This window comes from Coregonus clupeaformis, chromosome 35 (assembly GCF_020615455.1).
Source record: "Coregonus clupeaformis isolate EN_2021a chromosome 35, ASM2061545v1, whole genome shotgun sequence".
Classification (NCBI taxonomy): domain Eukaryota; kingdom Metazoa; phylum Chordata; class Actinopteri; order Salmoniformes; family Salmonidae; genus Coregonus; species Coregonus clupeaformis.
The window spans coordinates 24,819,737-24,836,551 of NC_059226.1; the positions used below are offsets into that span (position 1 = coordinate 24,819,737).

Consider the following 16,815-nt stretch of genomic DNA (forward strand, 5'->3'; position numbering starts at 1 on the left):
GACGTTAAGGGAGAGGTTGTTGTCCTGGCACCACATTGCCAGGTCTCTGACCTCCTCTAGATAGGCTGTCTCATCGTCGTCGGTGATCAGGCCTACCACCGTCATGTCGTCGGCAAACTTAATGATGGTGTTGGAGGCAAAGACTTTTGGAGGATGGCCTGGTGTCAAGAAGGGCAGCGAGAAAGACACTTCTCTCCAGGAAAAACATCAGGGACAGACTGATATTCTGCAAAAGGTACAGGGATTGGACTGCTGAGGACTGGGGTAAAGTCATTTTCTCTGATGAATCCCCTTTCCGATTGTTTGGGGCATCCGGAAAAAAGCTTGTCCGGAGAAGACAAGGTGAGCGCTACCATCAGTCCTGTGCCATGCCAACAGTAAAGCATCCTTAGACCATTCATGTGTGGGGTTGCTTCTCAGCCAAGGGAGTGGGCTCACTCACAATTATGCCTAAGAACACAGCCATGAATAAAGAATGGTACCAACACATCCTCCGAGAGCAACTTCTCCCAACCATCCAAGAACAGTTTGGTGACGAACAATGCCTTTTCCAGCATGATGGAGCACCTTGCCATAAGGCAAAAGTGATAACTAAGTGGCTCGGGGAACAAAACATCAACATTTTGGTTCCATGGCCAGGAAACTCCCCAGACCTTAATCCCATTGAGAACTTGTGGTAAATCCTCAAGAGGCGGGTGGACAAACAAAAACCCACAAATTCTGACAAACTCCAAGCATTGATTATGCAAGAATGGGCTGCCATCAGTCAGGATGTGGCCCAGAAGTTAATTGACAGCATGCCAGGGCGGATTGCAGAGGTCTTGAAAAAGAAGGGTCAACACTGCAAATATTGACTCTTTGCATAAACTTAATGTAATTGTCAATAAAAGCCTTTGACACTTATGGAATGCTTGTAATTATACTTCAGTATACCATAGTAACATCTGACAAAAATATCTAAAAACACTGAAGCAGCAAACTTTGTGAAGACCAATACTTGTGTCATTCTCAAAACGTTTGACCACGACTGTACTTTCACCTTCCTGGGGAACATCTGGTGGGCATTCAAGGCTTGAAAGACAGTCTGAGCTGCATCTTAGATATTGCGGTAGCGCTTTTACATGCTCTGCTTTCCACTGAAAATACCTGTATGGGTTTTTGCATCTGTGTGGAGTGTCTGACTGTGATGTACTTCTGGTGTACAATTACAGTTGTTTCAAATGGGGAAATTTTTACTGAATTAATACATTTCTACATGTTATAGATATAGAGTAGCATGTTTTATTGGGGGAATCTGCTAATGAATCTCTATCACTGCTTATTTCCATGGACAGAGGAGCAGTTGAACAGGTTGATGGAGAAGCAGCTGACTATTGGCCTGTCTCTGTTGCTGGGGCTCCTCCTAGTCATGTCTGAGGTGGAAAGGGGGGGCGGAAGGAGGAGTCCCAGAAGCACCCGTCCCACTCCTCAGAGCAAAAAGCAGGCCACTGCTCCTACACCTTCATCGTTCCCCAGCAGAAACTGAAAGGGGCGCTGTGTGTGAGCACCGAGTCTACCACCGGCGCCGCCAACCACTCAGAGATAGCGGCTCTGCGGGAGGAGTTGAGCCATCAGCAGGAACAGCTGGAGAAGCTGAGGGGCCAGCTGGAACAGGAGGGGGCCCTGGCTACGGAGGTATGGGCGCTACGGAAAGAGAGTGGCAGCATGAACGCCCGCATCGCCCAGCTCTACACTCAGCTGCTGCACGAGGTTATGTTCAAGAAGGACCAAGTGGTCGAACAGAGGCAGGTCGAGAACCTACTGCTCAACGTCACCACACAGGTAATCAGACAGAGAGCATTATGGGAACAGCTGTGTTCATAAGGGGGAAGTTAGAATCATATAACTGTATACCTGCTCCTACTATCTCTCTACTGTCTTAGCATCCTTTGCCTATCTATGACTGGCATGTAACACCTTTATAACATCCCTCATTGTCCCATTGTCTGTTGCTCGGCCATGGTGGACCAACATCCCAGATGCTGCAGATGTCCACTAGTTACAGGGATCTGGAGAAGAAGTATGGAGCCCTCACCTCCATGATGAGCAACCAGAGTCAGCTCATCACCCGGCTGGAGAAGCAGTGCCAGGCCACCAAGAACACTACCCCGCCTCCACAGGTAGGGAAGCTCTGTATTTATCAAACCACTGGTATTGTTATCATGGGCCTTTCTCAGATTGAACATCATTAGCCATCTCCTTGGACTCTGAGCTGTCATTTAGCGGCCCACTGGACTGGATACTCCGGGGTTCAGAGGTCATCTGTCCAATACAACACAAACATATAAAGACTTTTGTACAGAGCATTATGGGTACTGTAGTATGTTATGGTACAACTTTAGCTTAAGATGTGGCTGTAGTGGAGACCAGGGTGGTCCTCCACTACAGCCACATTTACATTTACATTTACGTCATTTAGCAGACAGGAGGAGAGAGAACCCCTCCAGGGGATAAAGGTGCTCCCCACCACCATGGCCGACACTCCTACTGATGCCCACTTCATAAACTTCCCTGTCGCTAAGACCCCAGGTAAATCACTGCACCCTCGGATCTTACAGCTTAACCATCACTGTCTGTGTAGGAATGGAGGACTGTTTTTGTAAGGCAGTGGGTGAAAGAGCAACACTGTGTATCAATCTTCACCCCGCAACGTTATCACACATTATAACACTTTGTTTCTATTTCAGTCAATACATTGCACATCTCATTGGTTCCTGTTTAGTTTTGATATTGTTTTTCATTGTCACCTCTGACAACAATCACAACAAGCAAGCTGTTTTCTTTCGGCCCTTCAAATGCTTAATTGTTTGCGGTTCGGACCTTGAGTTTGTGTATGAAACAATGTCAGTATTTTGTCAGTGTTATTTACTCTCCAGAAGACACTGTGCAGAAGCTCGGGGAGTCACTGACCTGCTGATAGGCCTAAACAATGTCGAATAACTGCCAGCTGTTCTCATCTGAGAAGAGTAGGGGCTTTGTTAATGAGGAATACACACACGCATGCACACACACACACTGTCACGATCGTTGTAAGAGGCAGACCAAGGCGCAGCGTGATAGGCGTACATCTTTTAATGAGTACTTGACACCAACAACAAAATGATACGTGAAGTCTAAAGGTTCACCAACACAAACCTATACAGAACAAGATCCCACAATGACTAGTGAAAACAGGCTGCCTAAGTATGGTTCCCAATCAGAGACAACGAGCCACAGCTGCCTCTGATTGGGAACCACCCTGGCCAACATAGATCTAAACGATCTAGAATGAAAACATAGAACAACTAAACATAGGAAAATCCACACCCTGGCTCAACATTTAAGAGTCCCCAGAGCCAGGGCGTGACAGTACCCCCCCCAAAGGCGCGGACTGCGACCGCGCCACACCAACACAAGAGGGTAGGGGCCGGGTGGGCATTCCGCCTCGGCGGCGGATCCGGCTCCGGGCGTGACCACCACACTCTCTCTACCCCCTCGTTGCGCCCCTGGTCTGGCCCCTCTGGCCGGAGCTGGACTGAACACCGGTGGAGCGGATTGCTCTGGCTCCGGCGTGGAGCAGCTGACCGGTGCCGGACCAGGCACCGGTGGAACAGGCACGGACCGTGCCGGACTGACGACACGCACCACTGGCTTGGTGCGGGGAGCAGGAACGGGCGGACCGGGCTGACGACGCGCACCACTGGCTTGGTGCGGGGAGCAGGAACGACCGGGCTGGACGTCGCACCACTGGCTTGGTGCGGGGAGCAGGAACGGGCCGGACCGGGCTGACGCACGCACCATTGGCTTGGTGCGGGGAGCAGGAACAGGCCGGACCGGGCTGGCGACACGCACCACAGGCTTAGTGCGGGGAGCAGGAACGGGCCTGACCGTACTGGGAACACACACCACTGGCCTTGTGCGGGAATCAGGAACAGGCCGGACCGGGCTGGCGACGCGCACCACAGGCTTAGTGCGGGGAGCAGGAACGGGCCTGACCGTACTGGGAACACACACCACTGGCCTTGTGCGGGAATCAGGAACGGGCCGGACCGGACTGGTGACACACACCACTTGCTTGGTGCGAGGAGAGGGACTGGGTTTCCTCATAAACCTCCGCTCCCTCTGCTGCCTAACCAGTTCCTCTCGCCGTGCCTCCACACTCTCCTTCTCCCTTGTGACCAGTGGCCCCCGTAACCTGGCGGCCTCCTCTGCTAACCTGCTGAACCGCTCTATCGCGGCCTCCTGCTGCCTCGTCGTCCATGGCGTGAGCCCCCCCCTAAATATTTTTTGGGCTTGTCTATCCCCCGTGAACATGGCCTCCATGGCTCTCGCCAGACTCTCACTCTTCTCCTCCCAAGTCCATCCTCTCTCCTCTTCACGCTGCTTGATCCAGTCATGGTGGGATCTTCTGTCACGATCGTTGTAAGAGGCAGACCAAGGCGCAGCGTGATAGGCGTACATCTTTTAATGAGTACTTGACACCAACAACAAAACGATACGTGAAGTCTAAAGGTTCACCAACACAAACCTATACAGAACAAGATCCCACAATGACTAGTGAAAACAAGCTGCCTAATTATGGTTCCCAATCAGAAACAATGAGCCACAGCTGCCTCTGATTGGGAACCACCCTGGCCAACATAGATCTAAACGATCTAGAATGAAAACATAGAACAACTAAACATAGGAAAATCCACACCCAGGCTCAACATTTAAGAGTCCCCAGAGCCAGGGCGTGACACACACACACAAAGTTTGACTTTGATATAACATTTGCAAAGTCATCAATAATATTTGTTATAAATAACAATCAAATGGGCCAAAATATAATCCTCTCTTTTAGGAAATAAACCATCAAAGTACCTAATCCAGAATTTGGCACCAATAATCAGATTTGTCAGCACCTCCTCTTTAGAAAGAGCGATTAGGATGAATTCCAAATAAAAAGATAATTGAATCTAAAAAAATCTAATTTACCAGCAGTACACACAGCAAACACACACACACATACACACACACACACACACACACACACACACACACACACACACACACACACACACACACACACACACACACACACACACACACACACACCCTAACAAACACACACCCTAATCACAGCCCTCTTTAGGACATTGCAATGTAACCTTGAATTACAAGGCGATACCCTCCTACAATGCACTTTGTGTGTGCAACTGGAATGTGTGAGATTACAAGGCAGACCATTTAGATGAGTGTGACCACCTTGATGGACAGGGTCCTCCCACAGTGGAGCTGAGCAGCAGCAGTAACAGGGGGACTTCACACCAGTTAGAGTGTATAATAAAGGGACCATGACTCAGAGCTTATCTATGTGTGTGATGAGGAGATACTCGTCTATAGAATGAGTGTACAGTTACAGTATGGATGACCCTTGGTCTGATGTGTGTGAGAGAGAGGTGATGCTTAGCCTTTCTGTGTCCGTTCATGCAGTGTATGCTTATCTTTTCCAGTGTGACATGAGACATTCAACATGTGTTGTGAAAGAATGTCTTCGGCAGTAAAGAGATAAGCTGAAGCAAAGCGAAAAAACATGTATCTGTGACCCTGTTGACTCTAAAACAAACAGAATTCCAGACCACTCTCTCAATTACGTGTTTCACTCACATCACTCCCTCATTTCAAGCATTTGGTTGAGCCTGCCTGGTGGCAGGTGGGCGGAGTTGGGACGTTCTGGACTTCCATTGGTTCCATTGCACCCATTGGTTCCTTTGTACCAGGCAGGCTCAATCGAGCACAATTATTACTATTTGAACCCAGGTCTGTTCCTAAATCCTAACTGCCTTTGTGAATCACATACCTATACTATCTCTGTCCCTCAAGACCCTGGAGATACTGCCAGCATGTGCTGGACTCGGGCGAGACCACCAATGGGATCTACCTGCTGCATCCACAGAGCACCAACCGGCTTCTGCAGGCCTGGTGTGAACAGACCAAGGCCCAGGGAGGCTGGACCGTCATCCAGAAGACACAGGATGGATCAGTCAACTTCTTCAGGACCTGGGAGCAGTACAAGGTGCTCTCACCTCCAGTGGCAGTGATCCACTAAAAGCGAAGCTCTCAAGAGCTTGTTATGACATCAGACAGTGTGCAGTTACCATTGTTGTGCTCCAAAACACTGCAATACCAAAAACCCACACCGTGAGTGTGTGCACTGCAGACCCATAATCCTTTCCCTCCATATAATCCTCCATTTACCTTTCATTTCAGCTGATTATATGTGATGAAACATGAGCTGTATAGTTACTGTAATTGGCAATCATCACAATGGGCTATAAAACCAGAAGAACAGCTGGTATTACAGGTCAGAGACTCAAGAGTATCCTTCAGTTGAGGACGGTTTAACATCACAGAAGTCATGAAAACTATTGCTACAGTGAACATAACCCTAAACTATCTGTTGTACCCCTCCACCCCAGCAAGACTTTGGGAACCTGGATGGAGATTACTGGCTGGGTCTGGAGCACCTCTACTGGCTGACCAAGCAGGCCCACTACAAGCTTCAGGTGGCCATGGAGGACTGGCAGGGCCGCCAGGTGTTTGCAGAGTATGACAGCTTCCGTCTGGAGCCTGAGAGCGACTGGTACCGTCTGAGGCTGGGGGAATACCAAGGCAACGCCGGAGACTCAATGTCCTGGCACAATAACAAAGCCTTTACAACTCTGGACAAGGATAAGGATGCTTATTCAGGTGAATCCTCTCTCACCTCTACTACCCTCTCTCTTTTCCTTTCTGCCTCTTTTCATGGCTGCCTGTTTTAACACCCAGGTTTGGCATGATGAGTTGGTTTTTCTCTCCATTTCCTCATTAGGGAACTGTGCCCACTTCCAGAAGGGGGGCTGGTGGTACCACATGTGTGCCCACTCCAACTTAAACGGCGTGTGGTATCGAGGGGGTCACTACCGCAGCCGCTACCAGGACGGGGTTTACTGGGCAGAGTTCCACGGGGGCTCCTACTCCCTCAAGACGGTCACCTTGATGATCAAACCCACCTAACCCTCTTAGATATACACCACAGGAGGTTGGTGGCACCTTAATTGAGGAGAATGGGCTCGTGGTAATGGCTGGAGTGGAATAGTTTCAAATACATCAAACACATGGTTTCCATGTGTTTGATGCCATTATTCTCTTAGTTCCAGCCATTATTATGAGCCGTCCTCCCCTCAGCAGCCTCCTGTTGCGATGAGGTGTTGTTGAATGAGTCAGGCGCAGCAGGCTAAATCACAGAATAACACTTTAATCTGCAAAATACAGGTTTACGCAGAAATGCGTCAAACACACTCCAGGGCACAAAACAGGCACACTGGAAAATACAAGGCACACGGGAAAAAGACTCCCGTCGAGACAAAATACACGAGCTCCACCGAGCTTCACTAACCTCCACAATAAACAGTCACCCACACAGACAAGGAAGCAGAGTGAACACTTATACAATGACTAATGAGGGAATAAGGACCAGGTGTTTGTGATTGAAGACAAGACAAATGGAGTGATGATAAATGGATCGGCAGTAGCTAGTAAGCCGGTGATGCCGAACGCCGAAACCTGCCCGAACAAGGAGGGGAGGCAGCCTCGGCGGAAGTCGTGACACCTGTGTTATACACACATGTCAATCATGCATCAGGGCAATATTATTGTGCCTTCATTGATAAGGAAGGATGTTAATGAAGTTCTTATATGTTAAACAAATATGTTAATAAGACAGTGTTAGACTGACATGACAACCCAACATGTGGAATTGTTTTCTAACTGCAATGTATTTTTTAAATAAAAAATTGCAAAACAATGTTTGAACATGACTTTTTGATATTATCTATCTGTCCTCTCACACATATACACTCGCATACACAAACACCACAAGGTGATGTAGGAGTCCGTTTCTTTTGCTTGTGAGAACTGACGTTGTGGTTTGATGTCATGTTTCCGTTTAGCAGTTTCCTCTCTCTGCACAGCATCAGGGCAGGGTTTGAATTTCCTCTTTGAAACACTCCCTTCACACAGCAAGGTCTTGCTCTCTGCCTGAGATACACTAACTGGCACTAGCACAGCGTTAGGACCGAGCCTGGACCAACGGTCAGTCAGGGCATCCTCTCTTACAACATCCCCCATCACCCTCACCGTGCTCAGCATGGAGTGCCAGAGAACTACCATGCTGTCACCCCAGAGGATGTTGGGCCTCCTCATGCTCATATTGTTACATGGAGGTGAGTGGTTAATTTGTTCCATACTTATCTATTAATATCTATTGTTGTGATCGCTGTGTGGATTATGATGTTTATGTTGATCGTAGTTTATCACATAGTTCACATAGTTATTATCTACTCTGGTGATATGGTAACAGTTTGCTGTCTCCCAGGATGGTACTCAAACATGTGCTCACCTCCCACTAATCGAAGTTGAACGGAAGTTGATTGTTGGCAAAGGAAATTCGTTTTAACCCCACAATGGTCAATTTGAAGACTAATATTTGAGAGAAATTAATGTCAAGAAATTAAAGTATTGAATGAGCAATAAAAAATGAATATTGATACAGTGGGGAAAAAAAGTATTTAGTCAGCCACCAATTGTGCAAGTTCTCCCACTTAAAAAGATGAGAGAGGCCTGTAATTTTTATCATAGGTACACGTCAACTATGACAGACAAATTGAGGGAAAAAAATCCAGAAAATCACATTGTAGGATTTTTTATGAATTTATTTGCAAATTATGGTGGAAAATAAGTATTTGGTCACCTACAAACAAGCAAGATTTCTGGCTCTCACAGACCTGTAACTTCTTCTTTAAGAGGCTCCTCTGTCCTCCACTCGTTACCTGTATTAATGGCACCTGTTTGAACTTGTTATCAGTATAAAAGACACCTGTCCACAACCTCAAACAGTCACACTCCAAACTCCACTATGGCCAAGACCAAAGAGCTGTCAAAGGACACCAGAAACAAAATTGTAGACCTGCACCAGGCTGGGAAGACTGAATCTGCAATAGGTAAGCAGCTTGGTTTGAAGAAATCAACTGTGGGAGCAATTATTAGGAAATGGAAGACATACAAGACCACTGATAATCTCCCTCGATCTGGGGCTCCACGCAAGATCTCACCCCGTGGGGTCAAAATGATCACAAGAACGGTGAGCAAAAATCCCAGAACAACACGGGGGGACCTAGTGAATGACCTGCAGAGAGCTGGGACCAAAGTAACAAAGCCTACCATCAGTAATACACTACGCCGCCAGGGACTCAAATCCTGCAGTGCCAGACGTGTCCCCCTGCTTAAGCCAGTACATTTCCAGGCCTGTCTGAAGTTTGCTAGAGTGCATTTGGATGATCCAGAAGAGGATTGGGAGAATGTCATATGGTCAGATGAAACCCAAATATAACTTTTTGGTAAAAACTCAACTCGTCGTGTTTGGAGGACAAAGAATGCTGAGTTGCATCCAAAGAAAACATTACCTACTGTGAAGCATGGGGGTGGAAACATCATGCTTTGGGGCTGTTTTTCTGCAAAGGGACCAGGACGACTGATCCGTGTAAAGGAAAGAATGAATGGGGCCATGTATCGTGAGATTTTGAGTGAAAACCTCCTTCCATCAGCAAGGGCATTGAAGATGAAACGTGGCTGGGTCTTTCAGCATGACAATGATCCCAAACACACCGCCCGGGCAACGAAGGAGTGGCTTCGTAAGAAGCATTTCAAGGTCCTGGAGTGGCCTAGCCAGTCTCCAGATCTCAACCCCATAGAAAATCTTTGGAGGGAGTTGAAAGTCTGTGTTGCCCAGCGACAGCCCCAAAACATCACTGCTCTAGAGGAGATCTGCATGGAGGAATGGGCCAAAATACCAGCAACAGTGTGTGAAAACCTTGTGAAGACTTACAGAAAACGTTTGACCTGTGTCATTGCCAACAAAGGATATATAACAAAGTATTGCGAAACTTTTGTTATTGACCAAATACTTATTTTCCACCATAATTTGCAAATACATTCATAAAAAATCCTACAATGTGATTTTCTGGATTTTTTTCCCTCATTTTGTCTGTCATAGTTGACGTGTATCTATGATGAAAATCACAGGCCTCTCTCATCTTTTTAAGTGTGAGAACTTGCACAATTGGTGGCTGACTAAATACTTTTTTCCCCCACTGTATGTTGCAATAATGCAATACTGTAACAGTCATCAGTAGACAGGGCTCTGAGTTTTTTCTGGTCAGGTCACATGGATAGGAACAACTCAGGACCCTAATTAAAGGATACAATTATATAATAACATCAAATCACAAGAAATACACTTACACTCACTTAGGTACAACACAGACACTGTTGATGTAATTGAGTGTCTAAATGGGTGCGGTGCGTGTGAATTTCCATGTGGTGTAACATTGATGGCAACATATATGACTGGTGAAAACCACTGATGGTGGGTGTGGTGCTTGATTGTTAGTATGGTAGTTTGGCTAGTATGTGCTAACCTATGGAAGCTCCATATTTGACAGATCCACCATTGTCACTCAGGTGTCAAAAATAAGAATCCTTTGACTTTCATTTTGTAACACAGGGATGGACTATGTGCTTTTCAGTGCCCTTTTAAGCAATTGTTGTTCCATTATATACTCTACCTGCACAATAGGAAATGCGTCTGAATATTTTGGGCAAGGTGATTCCCCTTTCAACGTGTTTTAGTAGGGATGAGATCATCAACAACATAATGTAATATTTTCACAAGAACTTTAAATGTCTGGGCAGCCAATGATCAGCCATTTTATGTAATGTGGCTCAGAGTTCACCCGTACTGCAGTTTCTAGGAAAGGTAATTGTGAAATTAGACTAAAGACACCACCCACTCTGACTGCATCACCAGCTGCAGATGGAGCCTGTCCTCCTGACATCAACCCTCTGACTCTGGAGCCTCCTGTGGTGGTGGTGAGACACGGGGATCCACTGGAGGTCAACTGCAGCACGTTGTTCAACACCCACCTGGGGATGCACTGGGTTTCTACAGAGGGAAAAACAAGCTTGGAGGAAGATAGACAGTTTGTCACCTGGAACGTGGCTGGGGTGGACTGGGGTACACAGGCTCAGTGCAACATAAAGTTGAATGGGAGTCTCCAATGCAGTCAAGACCTTACTCTCACTGTGTACAGTAAGTGTGTCCCATTGAATATGAGTAGATTCATTAGGAAAACGTCACCGTTTAGCAAGTATGAAATATAGTGACTGGACTATTGAAGTCCACTCACTATACAATTAACACATATAAGCAGGAAGTGTACAGGATTTTTTTTAAAGTGTGGAAAACAATTATTGAGAAAGGTTTTTCTATCACAGAGACTCCAGACAGCGTCTCCATCTCTGTTCTGAGCCACTCTGGTCCCATGGTGGAGGGGACAGAGTACCAGCTGCAGTGTGACATACAGAACATCGCTCCTCTACAGAACCTGGTTGTGAAGTGGTACAAAGGGAATGAACCCGTAGGTAATGTAACTTACAGTAACATCAGTAAGACACCAGTGGATGTGTCAGCTACTCTGATGATCAGCCCCAGTAGAGATGATGATGGAGCTCAGTATAGATGTGGAGCAGAACTGGACCTGGGACCAGAGGGACCACAACCCCATCCTACAGTGACATCAGAACCTCTCAACATTACTGTGCACTGTGAGTTTATCAATACTCGATCTTGCCTCTGTACCCCTGACCAGGAGGGAAATTCTACAACTGTATACGTTTAAACTGTCTAAAAGCCCCTCCTTTTCTCCTCAGACGCTCCTAAGTTCCTTCCAGGGAATGACACAGTGGTGGTGAGTGCAGGTAGTGATGTGTCTCTGGACTGCAGTGCTGAGGGGAACCCTCCTCCTGAGCTGAAGTGGACCAACAACACTGCAGAGGGAAATGCCAATGAGACCACTGTAGGGCCCCTGCGTACTCTCTCTATCTCCAGAGTAACAGCTAATGCAACATACAACTGCACAGTCACAAATAGACTGGGCTCCATCACCAAGCAAATGCATGTCCTTGTAGAAGTACCTCCACAACGTCACCTAACGATGTTCCCCACAGTACCCACAACTCCAGGAGCTACGACCACCCTCCCAGCAGCAGCCAAGCCAAAAGGTATTTACCAGCTCATCTCTGCGCTCACATTATTTAATTCACCCTCACTTACCTCACAAGGCAGAACAGTTTATATTTGATGTGGATTTGACATTAATGTCTTCATTCTTGTATGTTTTTACAGTAGTTACCTCTCCTCTTGAGCTCAACCCTCCCAGAGTGGTGGTGAGATATGGAGACTCAGTCTCAGTCAACTGCAGCACATCATCCACAGTCCACGAGGGGATGGGCTGGGAGGCCACATACGGAGGTACAGGTTTTGAACAAGATGTTAACATTGTCACCTGGACTGTGGATCATCTTACTGATTGGACAATAGAACCTAAATGCTACATGACCCTCACTAACAGCGACCAACCCATAGAAGTGCTTCCAGTCATTCTTTACAGTGAGTATTTTCCTCCTTGTGAATGTGAAAGTTATATTTAACTGTATATCAGCATTGAGGGTGTTTTACCTTGTTGACCTCCTCTACAGAGACTCCAGACAGCATCTCCATCTCTCCTCTGAGCCACTCTGGTCCCATGGTGGAGGGGACAGTGTACCAGCTGCAGTGTGACATACAGAACATCGCTCCTCTACAGAACCTGGTTGTGAAGTGGTACAAAGGGAATGAACCCGTAGATAATGTAACTTACAGTAACATCATTAAGACACCAGTGAATGTGTCAGCTACTCTGATGATCACCCCCAGTAGAGATGATGATGGAGCTCAGTATAGATGTGGAGCAGAACTGGACCTGGGACCAGAGGGACCACAACCCCATCCTTCAGTGACATCAGAACCTCTCAACATTACTGTGCACTGTGAGTTGGCTATTAATCTTGATCTTTATCATGATCATAAATCAAAAACAGCACCACATGACAGGTTTAGCTTCCAGTTGACTCATTTCGAGTTGATACTCCTTCTCGCTTTCTCTCCATTTGCAGACAAGCCAGTGATTGAACGTCTAAACCTGCACAGTCATGTGAATGAGAGTTCCACCCTGGACATGATCCTTTATACTGTCAGTGGGAATCCTCCCCCTAACGCTGTGTGGTACCAAGAGGGCAGACAGGTCAATGCCTCTGCACCCCTGGCCAGGACGGACTCAGGCCAGTATGTCATCACGATCACCAATGACATAGGCAGCACCAACTCTACTGTTCACATCACAGTGGAATGTAAGTGTGTGAGATCTAGTATTGTATTGCGAGATGAGATCTATCAGATTGTTTCCTGTAAGATGCTTTTCTATCTCCATCTGTTTTCAAATTGATAAAATCTATGCTGAATATTTCTCTCCCTACTCTTTTCAGATGCCCCCAAGTTTACCTGTCCTGATCAATATATTTTTAAAGAGAATGAAAATCACAACCTCTTAGTCACCTGTACAGTTGATGGCAACCCATCTTCTAAAATCACCTGGTATAAAGCCCAACAGAAAGTGGATATCCCTCAAAGTCTGACTAGGGAAAACAGAGGGGAGTACACCCTGGTTACAAACAACAAACATGGACAAGCCTCTCACACGCTTGTTATTGACGTCTTGTGTAAGTAATGTTTCTATCTTTCAAGTATGTTATTATTGGACTATTTTACAAACATTTAACTCATTCTAGACACACATACTATCAGCTTTACACTGTTCGAACCAATCTTAAAGGTAGAATAGGCCTAATAGTGATTGAGCCAGGTTTTACATAATTGTTTATAACCTTTAGTATTTTAGTCTCAACTGAACTGCATGGCACCCTATCTGAAATCCCATAAGTTGCATGGTTTTGAGTGGCCTACTCTAAAAGCACCCCCGTTCTCCTTAGATGCTCCTGAGTTCCTTCTAGGGAATGACACCGTGATTTTGAGCGGAGACAGTGATGTGTCTCTGAACTGCAGTGCTGAGGGGAACCCTCCTCCTGAGATAAAGTGGACCTTCGCTGCAGGCAATGTGACGGTGTCCACTGAGGGGCGCCAGAGGACTGTTAGAATCACCAGAGCCACGTCTACCAACGCTGGGATCTACATCTGCACTGCCACGAATAGAGTTGGGACGGCCACTAGAACTACAACAGTAATCCCTATGAAAGGTATTATAAGTGACCGACTGTGGGTCATGTTATGGTAGAAACGTAGCTGACCCTGATGTAGTGATTCATGTTGTCATAAGACATACTTCATATATACATCATCTTTGCAAACGCCAAACATTCTTTCAGTAAGATGAATGAATGAATCACATTCAATCCCAGAGAGATGAATTACGAAACAGGAATCCTAGGTCACGAGCTAGCCTGAATCTAATTATAAACAGAATTGGTCTGAATCATGTCTAAACTCTCCTGTTCTCTTTCTATCTCCTCCTCTTCAGGTTACTCCACAATTATGATTTGGTGGATTCCAGTAGTTATCCTAGTCACTTTTGTCCTGATAGTTGTTCTCTACTGTAGGTGGAGGAAAAGACATGGACATTATAATTTCATAACAAACAACAACACAGAAGTCAACCAGCCAAACAATGTTCCAATGATGCCACCGCCTACAACAGTGGTAGGCAACCCTGATCCAGGGGGGTATCCTACGAAGAAGGTTTGAGAAGTTACCGAGGTAAATTTGATCAACTCTGAGTTCAATTCGGGATAACCGGTCATACAAAAGTGTCTCACCCTTTTTTTTTTTTTTTTTTACTATTTTCTACATTGTAGAATAATAGTGAAGACATCAAAACTAATAAATAATACATATGGAATCATGTAGTAACCAAAAAAGTGTTAAACAAATCAAAATATATTTTATATTTGAGATTCTTCAAATAGCCACCCTTTGCCTTGATGACAGCTTTTCACACTCTTGGCATTCTCTCAACCAGCTTCATGAGGTAGTCACCTGGAATGCATTTCAATTAACAGGTGTGCCTTCTTATAAATACATTGGTCATTTAGCAGACACTCTTATCCAGAGCGACTTACAGGAGCAATTAGGGTTAAGTGCCTTGCTCAAGGGCACATCGACAGATTTTTCACCTAGTCGGCTCGGGGATTACAACCAGCGACCTTTCGGTTACTGGCACAACGCTCTTAACCACTAAGCTACCTGCCGCCCCGCTAATTAAACGTTAATTTGTGGAATTTCTTTCCTTCTTAATTTGTTTGAGCCAATAAGCTGTGTTGTGACAAGGTAGGGGGGGTTTACAGAAGATAGCCCTATTTGGTAAAAGACCAAGTCCATATTATGGCAAGAACAGCTCAAATAAGCAAAGAGAAACGACAGTCCATCATTACCTTAAGACATGAAGGTCAGTCAATATGGAACATTTCAAGAACGTTGAAAGTTTCTTTAAGTGCAGTCGCAAAAACCATCAAGCGCTATGATGAAACTGGCTCTCATGAGGACCGCCACAGGAATGGAAAACCCAGAGTTACCTCTGCTGCAGTGGATAAGTTCATTAGAGTTACCAGCCTCAGAAATTGCAGCCCAAATAAATGCTTCACAGAGTTCAAGTAACAGACACATCTCAACATCAACTGTTCAGAGAGGACCGTGTGAATCAGGCCTTCATGGTCGAATTCCTGCAAAGAAACCACTACTAAAGGACACCAATAAGAAGAAGAGACCTGCTTGGGCCAAGAAACACGAGCAATGGGCTCCCAAGTGGCGCAGTGGTCTCTTCTAGAGATCCTGGTTCGAGTCCAGGCTCTGTCGCAGCCGGGAGACCCATGGGGCAGCGCACAATTGTCCCAGCGTCGTCCAGGTTAGGGGAGGGTTTGGCCGGCAGGGGTATTCTTGCGCATTAGCGACTCCTGTGGCGGGCCGGGCGCAGTGCACGCTGACACGGTTGCCAGGTGTATGGTGTTTCCTCCGACACATTGGTGTGGCTGGCTTCCGGGTTAAGCGGGCATTGTGTCAAGAAGCAGTGCGGCTCGGCTGGGTTGTGTTTCGGAGGACGCACAGCTCTCGACCTTCGCCTCTCCCGAGTCCGTACGGGAGTTGCAGTGATGGGACAAGACTGTAACTACCAATTGGATACCATGAAAATGGACATTAGACCGGTAGAAATGTGTCCTTTGGTCTGGAGTCCAAATTGGAGATTTTTGGTTCCAACTGCCGTGTCTTTGTGAGACGCGGTGTGGGTGAACGGATGATCTCCGCATGTGTATTTCCCACCTTAAAGCACGGAGGAGGAGGTGTTATGGTGTGGGGGTGCTTTGCTGGTGACACTGTCTGTGATTTACATTTTTACATTTAAATTTTCGTCATTTAGCAGACGATCTTATCCAGAGCGACTTACAAATTGGTGCATTCACCTTATGATATTATGATATATTATCATTTAGAATTCAAGGCACACTTAACCAGCATGGCTACCACAGCATTCTGCAGCGATACACCATCCCATCTGGTTTGGGCTTAGTGGGACTATCATTTGTTTTTTAACAGGACAATGACCCAACACACCTCCAGGCTGTGTAAGGGCTATTTTACCAAGAAGGAGAGTGATGGAGTGCTGCATCAGATGACCTGGCCTCCACAATCCCCCGACCTCAACCCAATTGAGATGGTTTGGGATGAGTCGGACGTCAGAGTGAAGGAAAAGCAGCCAACAAGTACTCAGCAAATGTGAAGCTGGTTGAGAGAATGCCAAAAGTGTGAAAAACTGTCATCAAGGCAAAGGGTGG

At 46.3% G+C, this 16,815-nt stretch overlaps 1 protein-coding gene and 1 pseudogene across 1 annotated transcript; both read left to right on the plus strand.

Moving 5' to 3' along the window:
* Window positions 1–1,186: 1,186 nt before the first annotated feature.
* LOC121551668 lies at window positions 1,187–7,140 on the plus strand (annotated as a pseudogene).
* A 440-nt stretch (window positions 7,141–7,580) lies between these two features.
* Window positions 7,581–14,830, plus strand: LOC121550861 (intercellular adhesion molecule 1). The gene is made up of 10 exons (XM_041863253.1): window positions 7,581–8,264; window positions 10,907–11,188; window positions 11,374–11,703; window positions 11,809–12,159; window positions 12,284–12,547; window positions 12,637–12,966; window positions 13,093–13,326; window positions 13,462–13,695; window positions 13,966–14,229; window positions 14,511–14,830. Exons 1-10 carry the CDS (start codon window positions 8,189–8,191, stop codon window positions 14,732–14,734), a joined length of 2,589 nt encoding a protein of 862 aa, XP_041719187.1. The 5' UTR covers window positions 7,581–8,188; the 3' UTR covers window positions 14,735–14,830.
* Window positions 14,831–16,815: the final 1,985 nt, after the last annotated feature.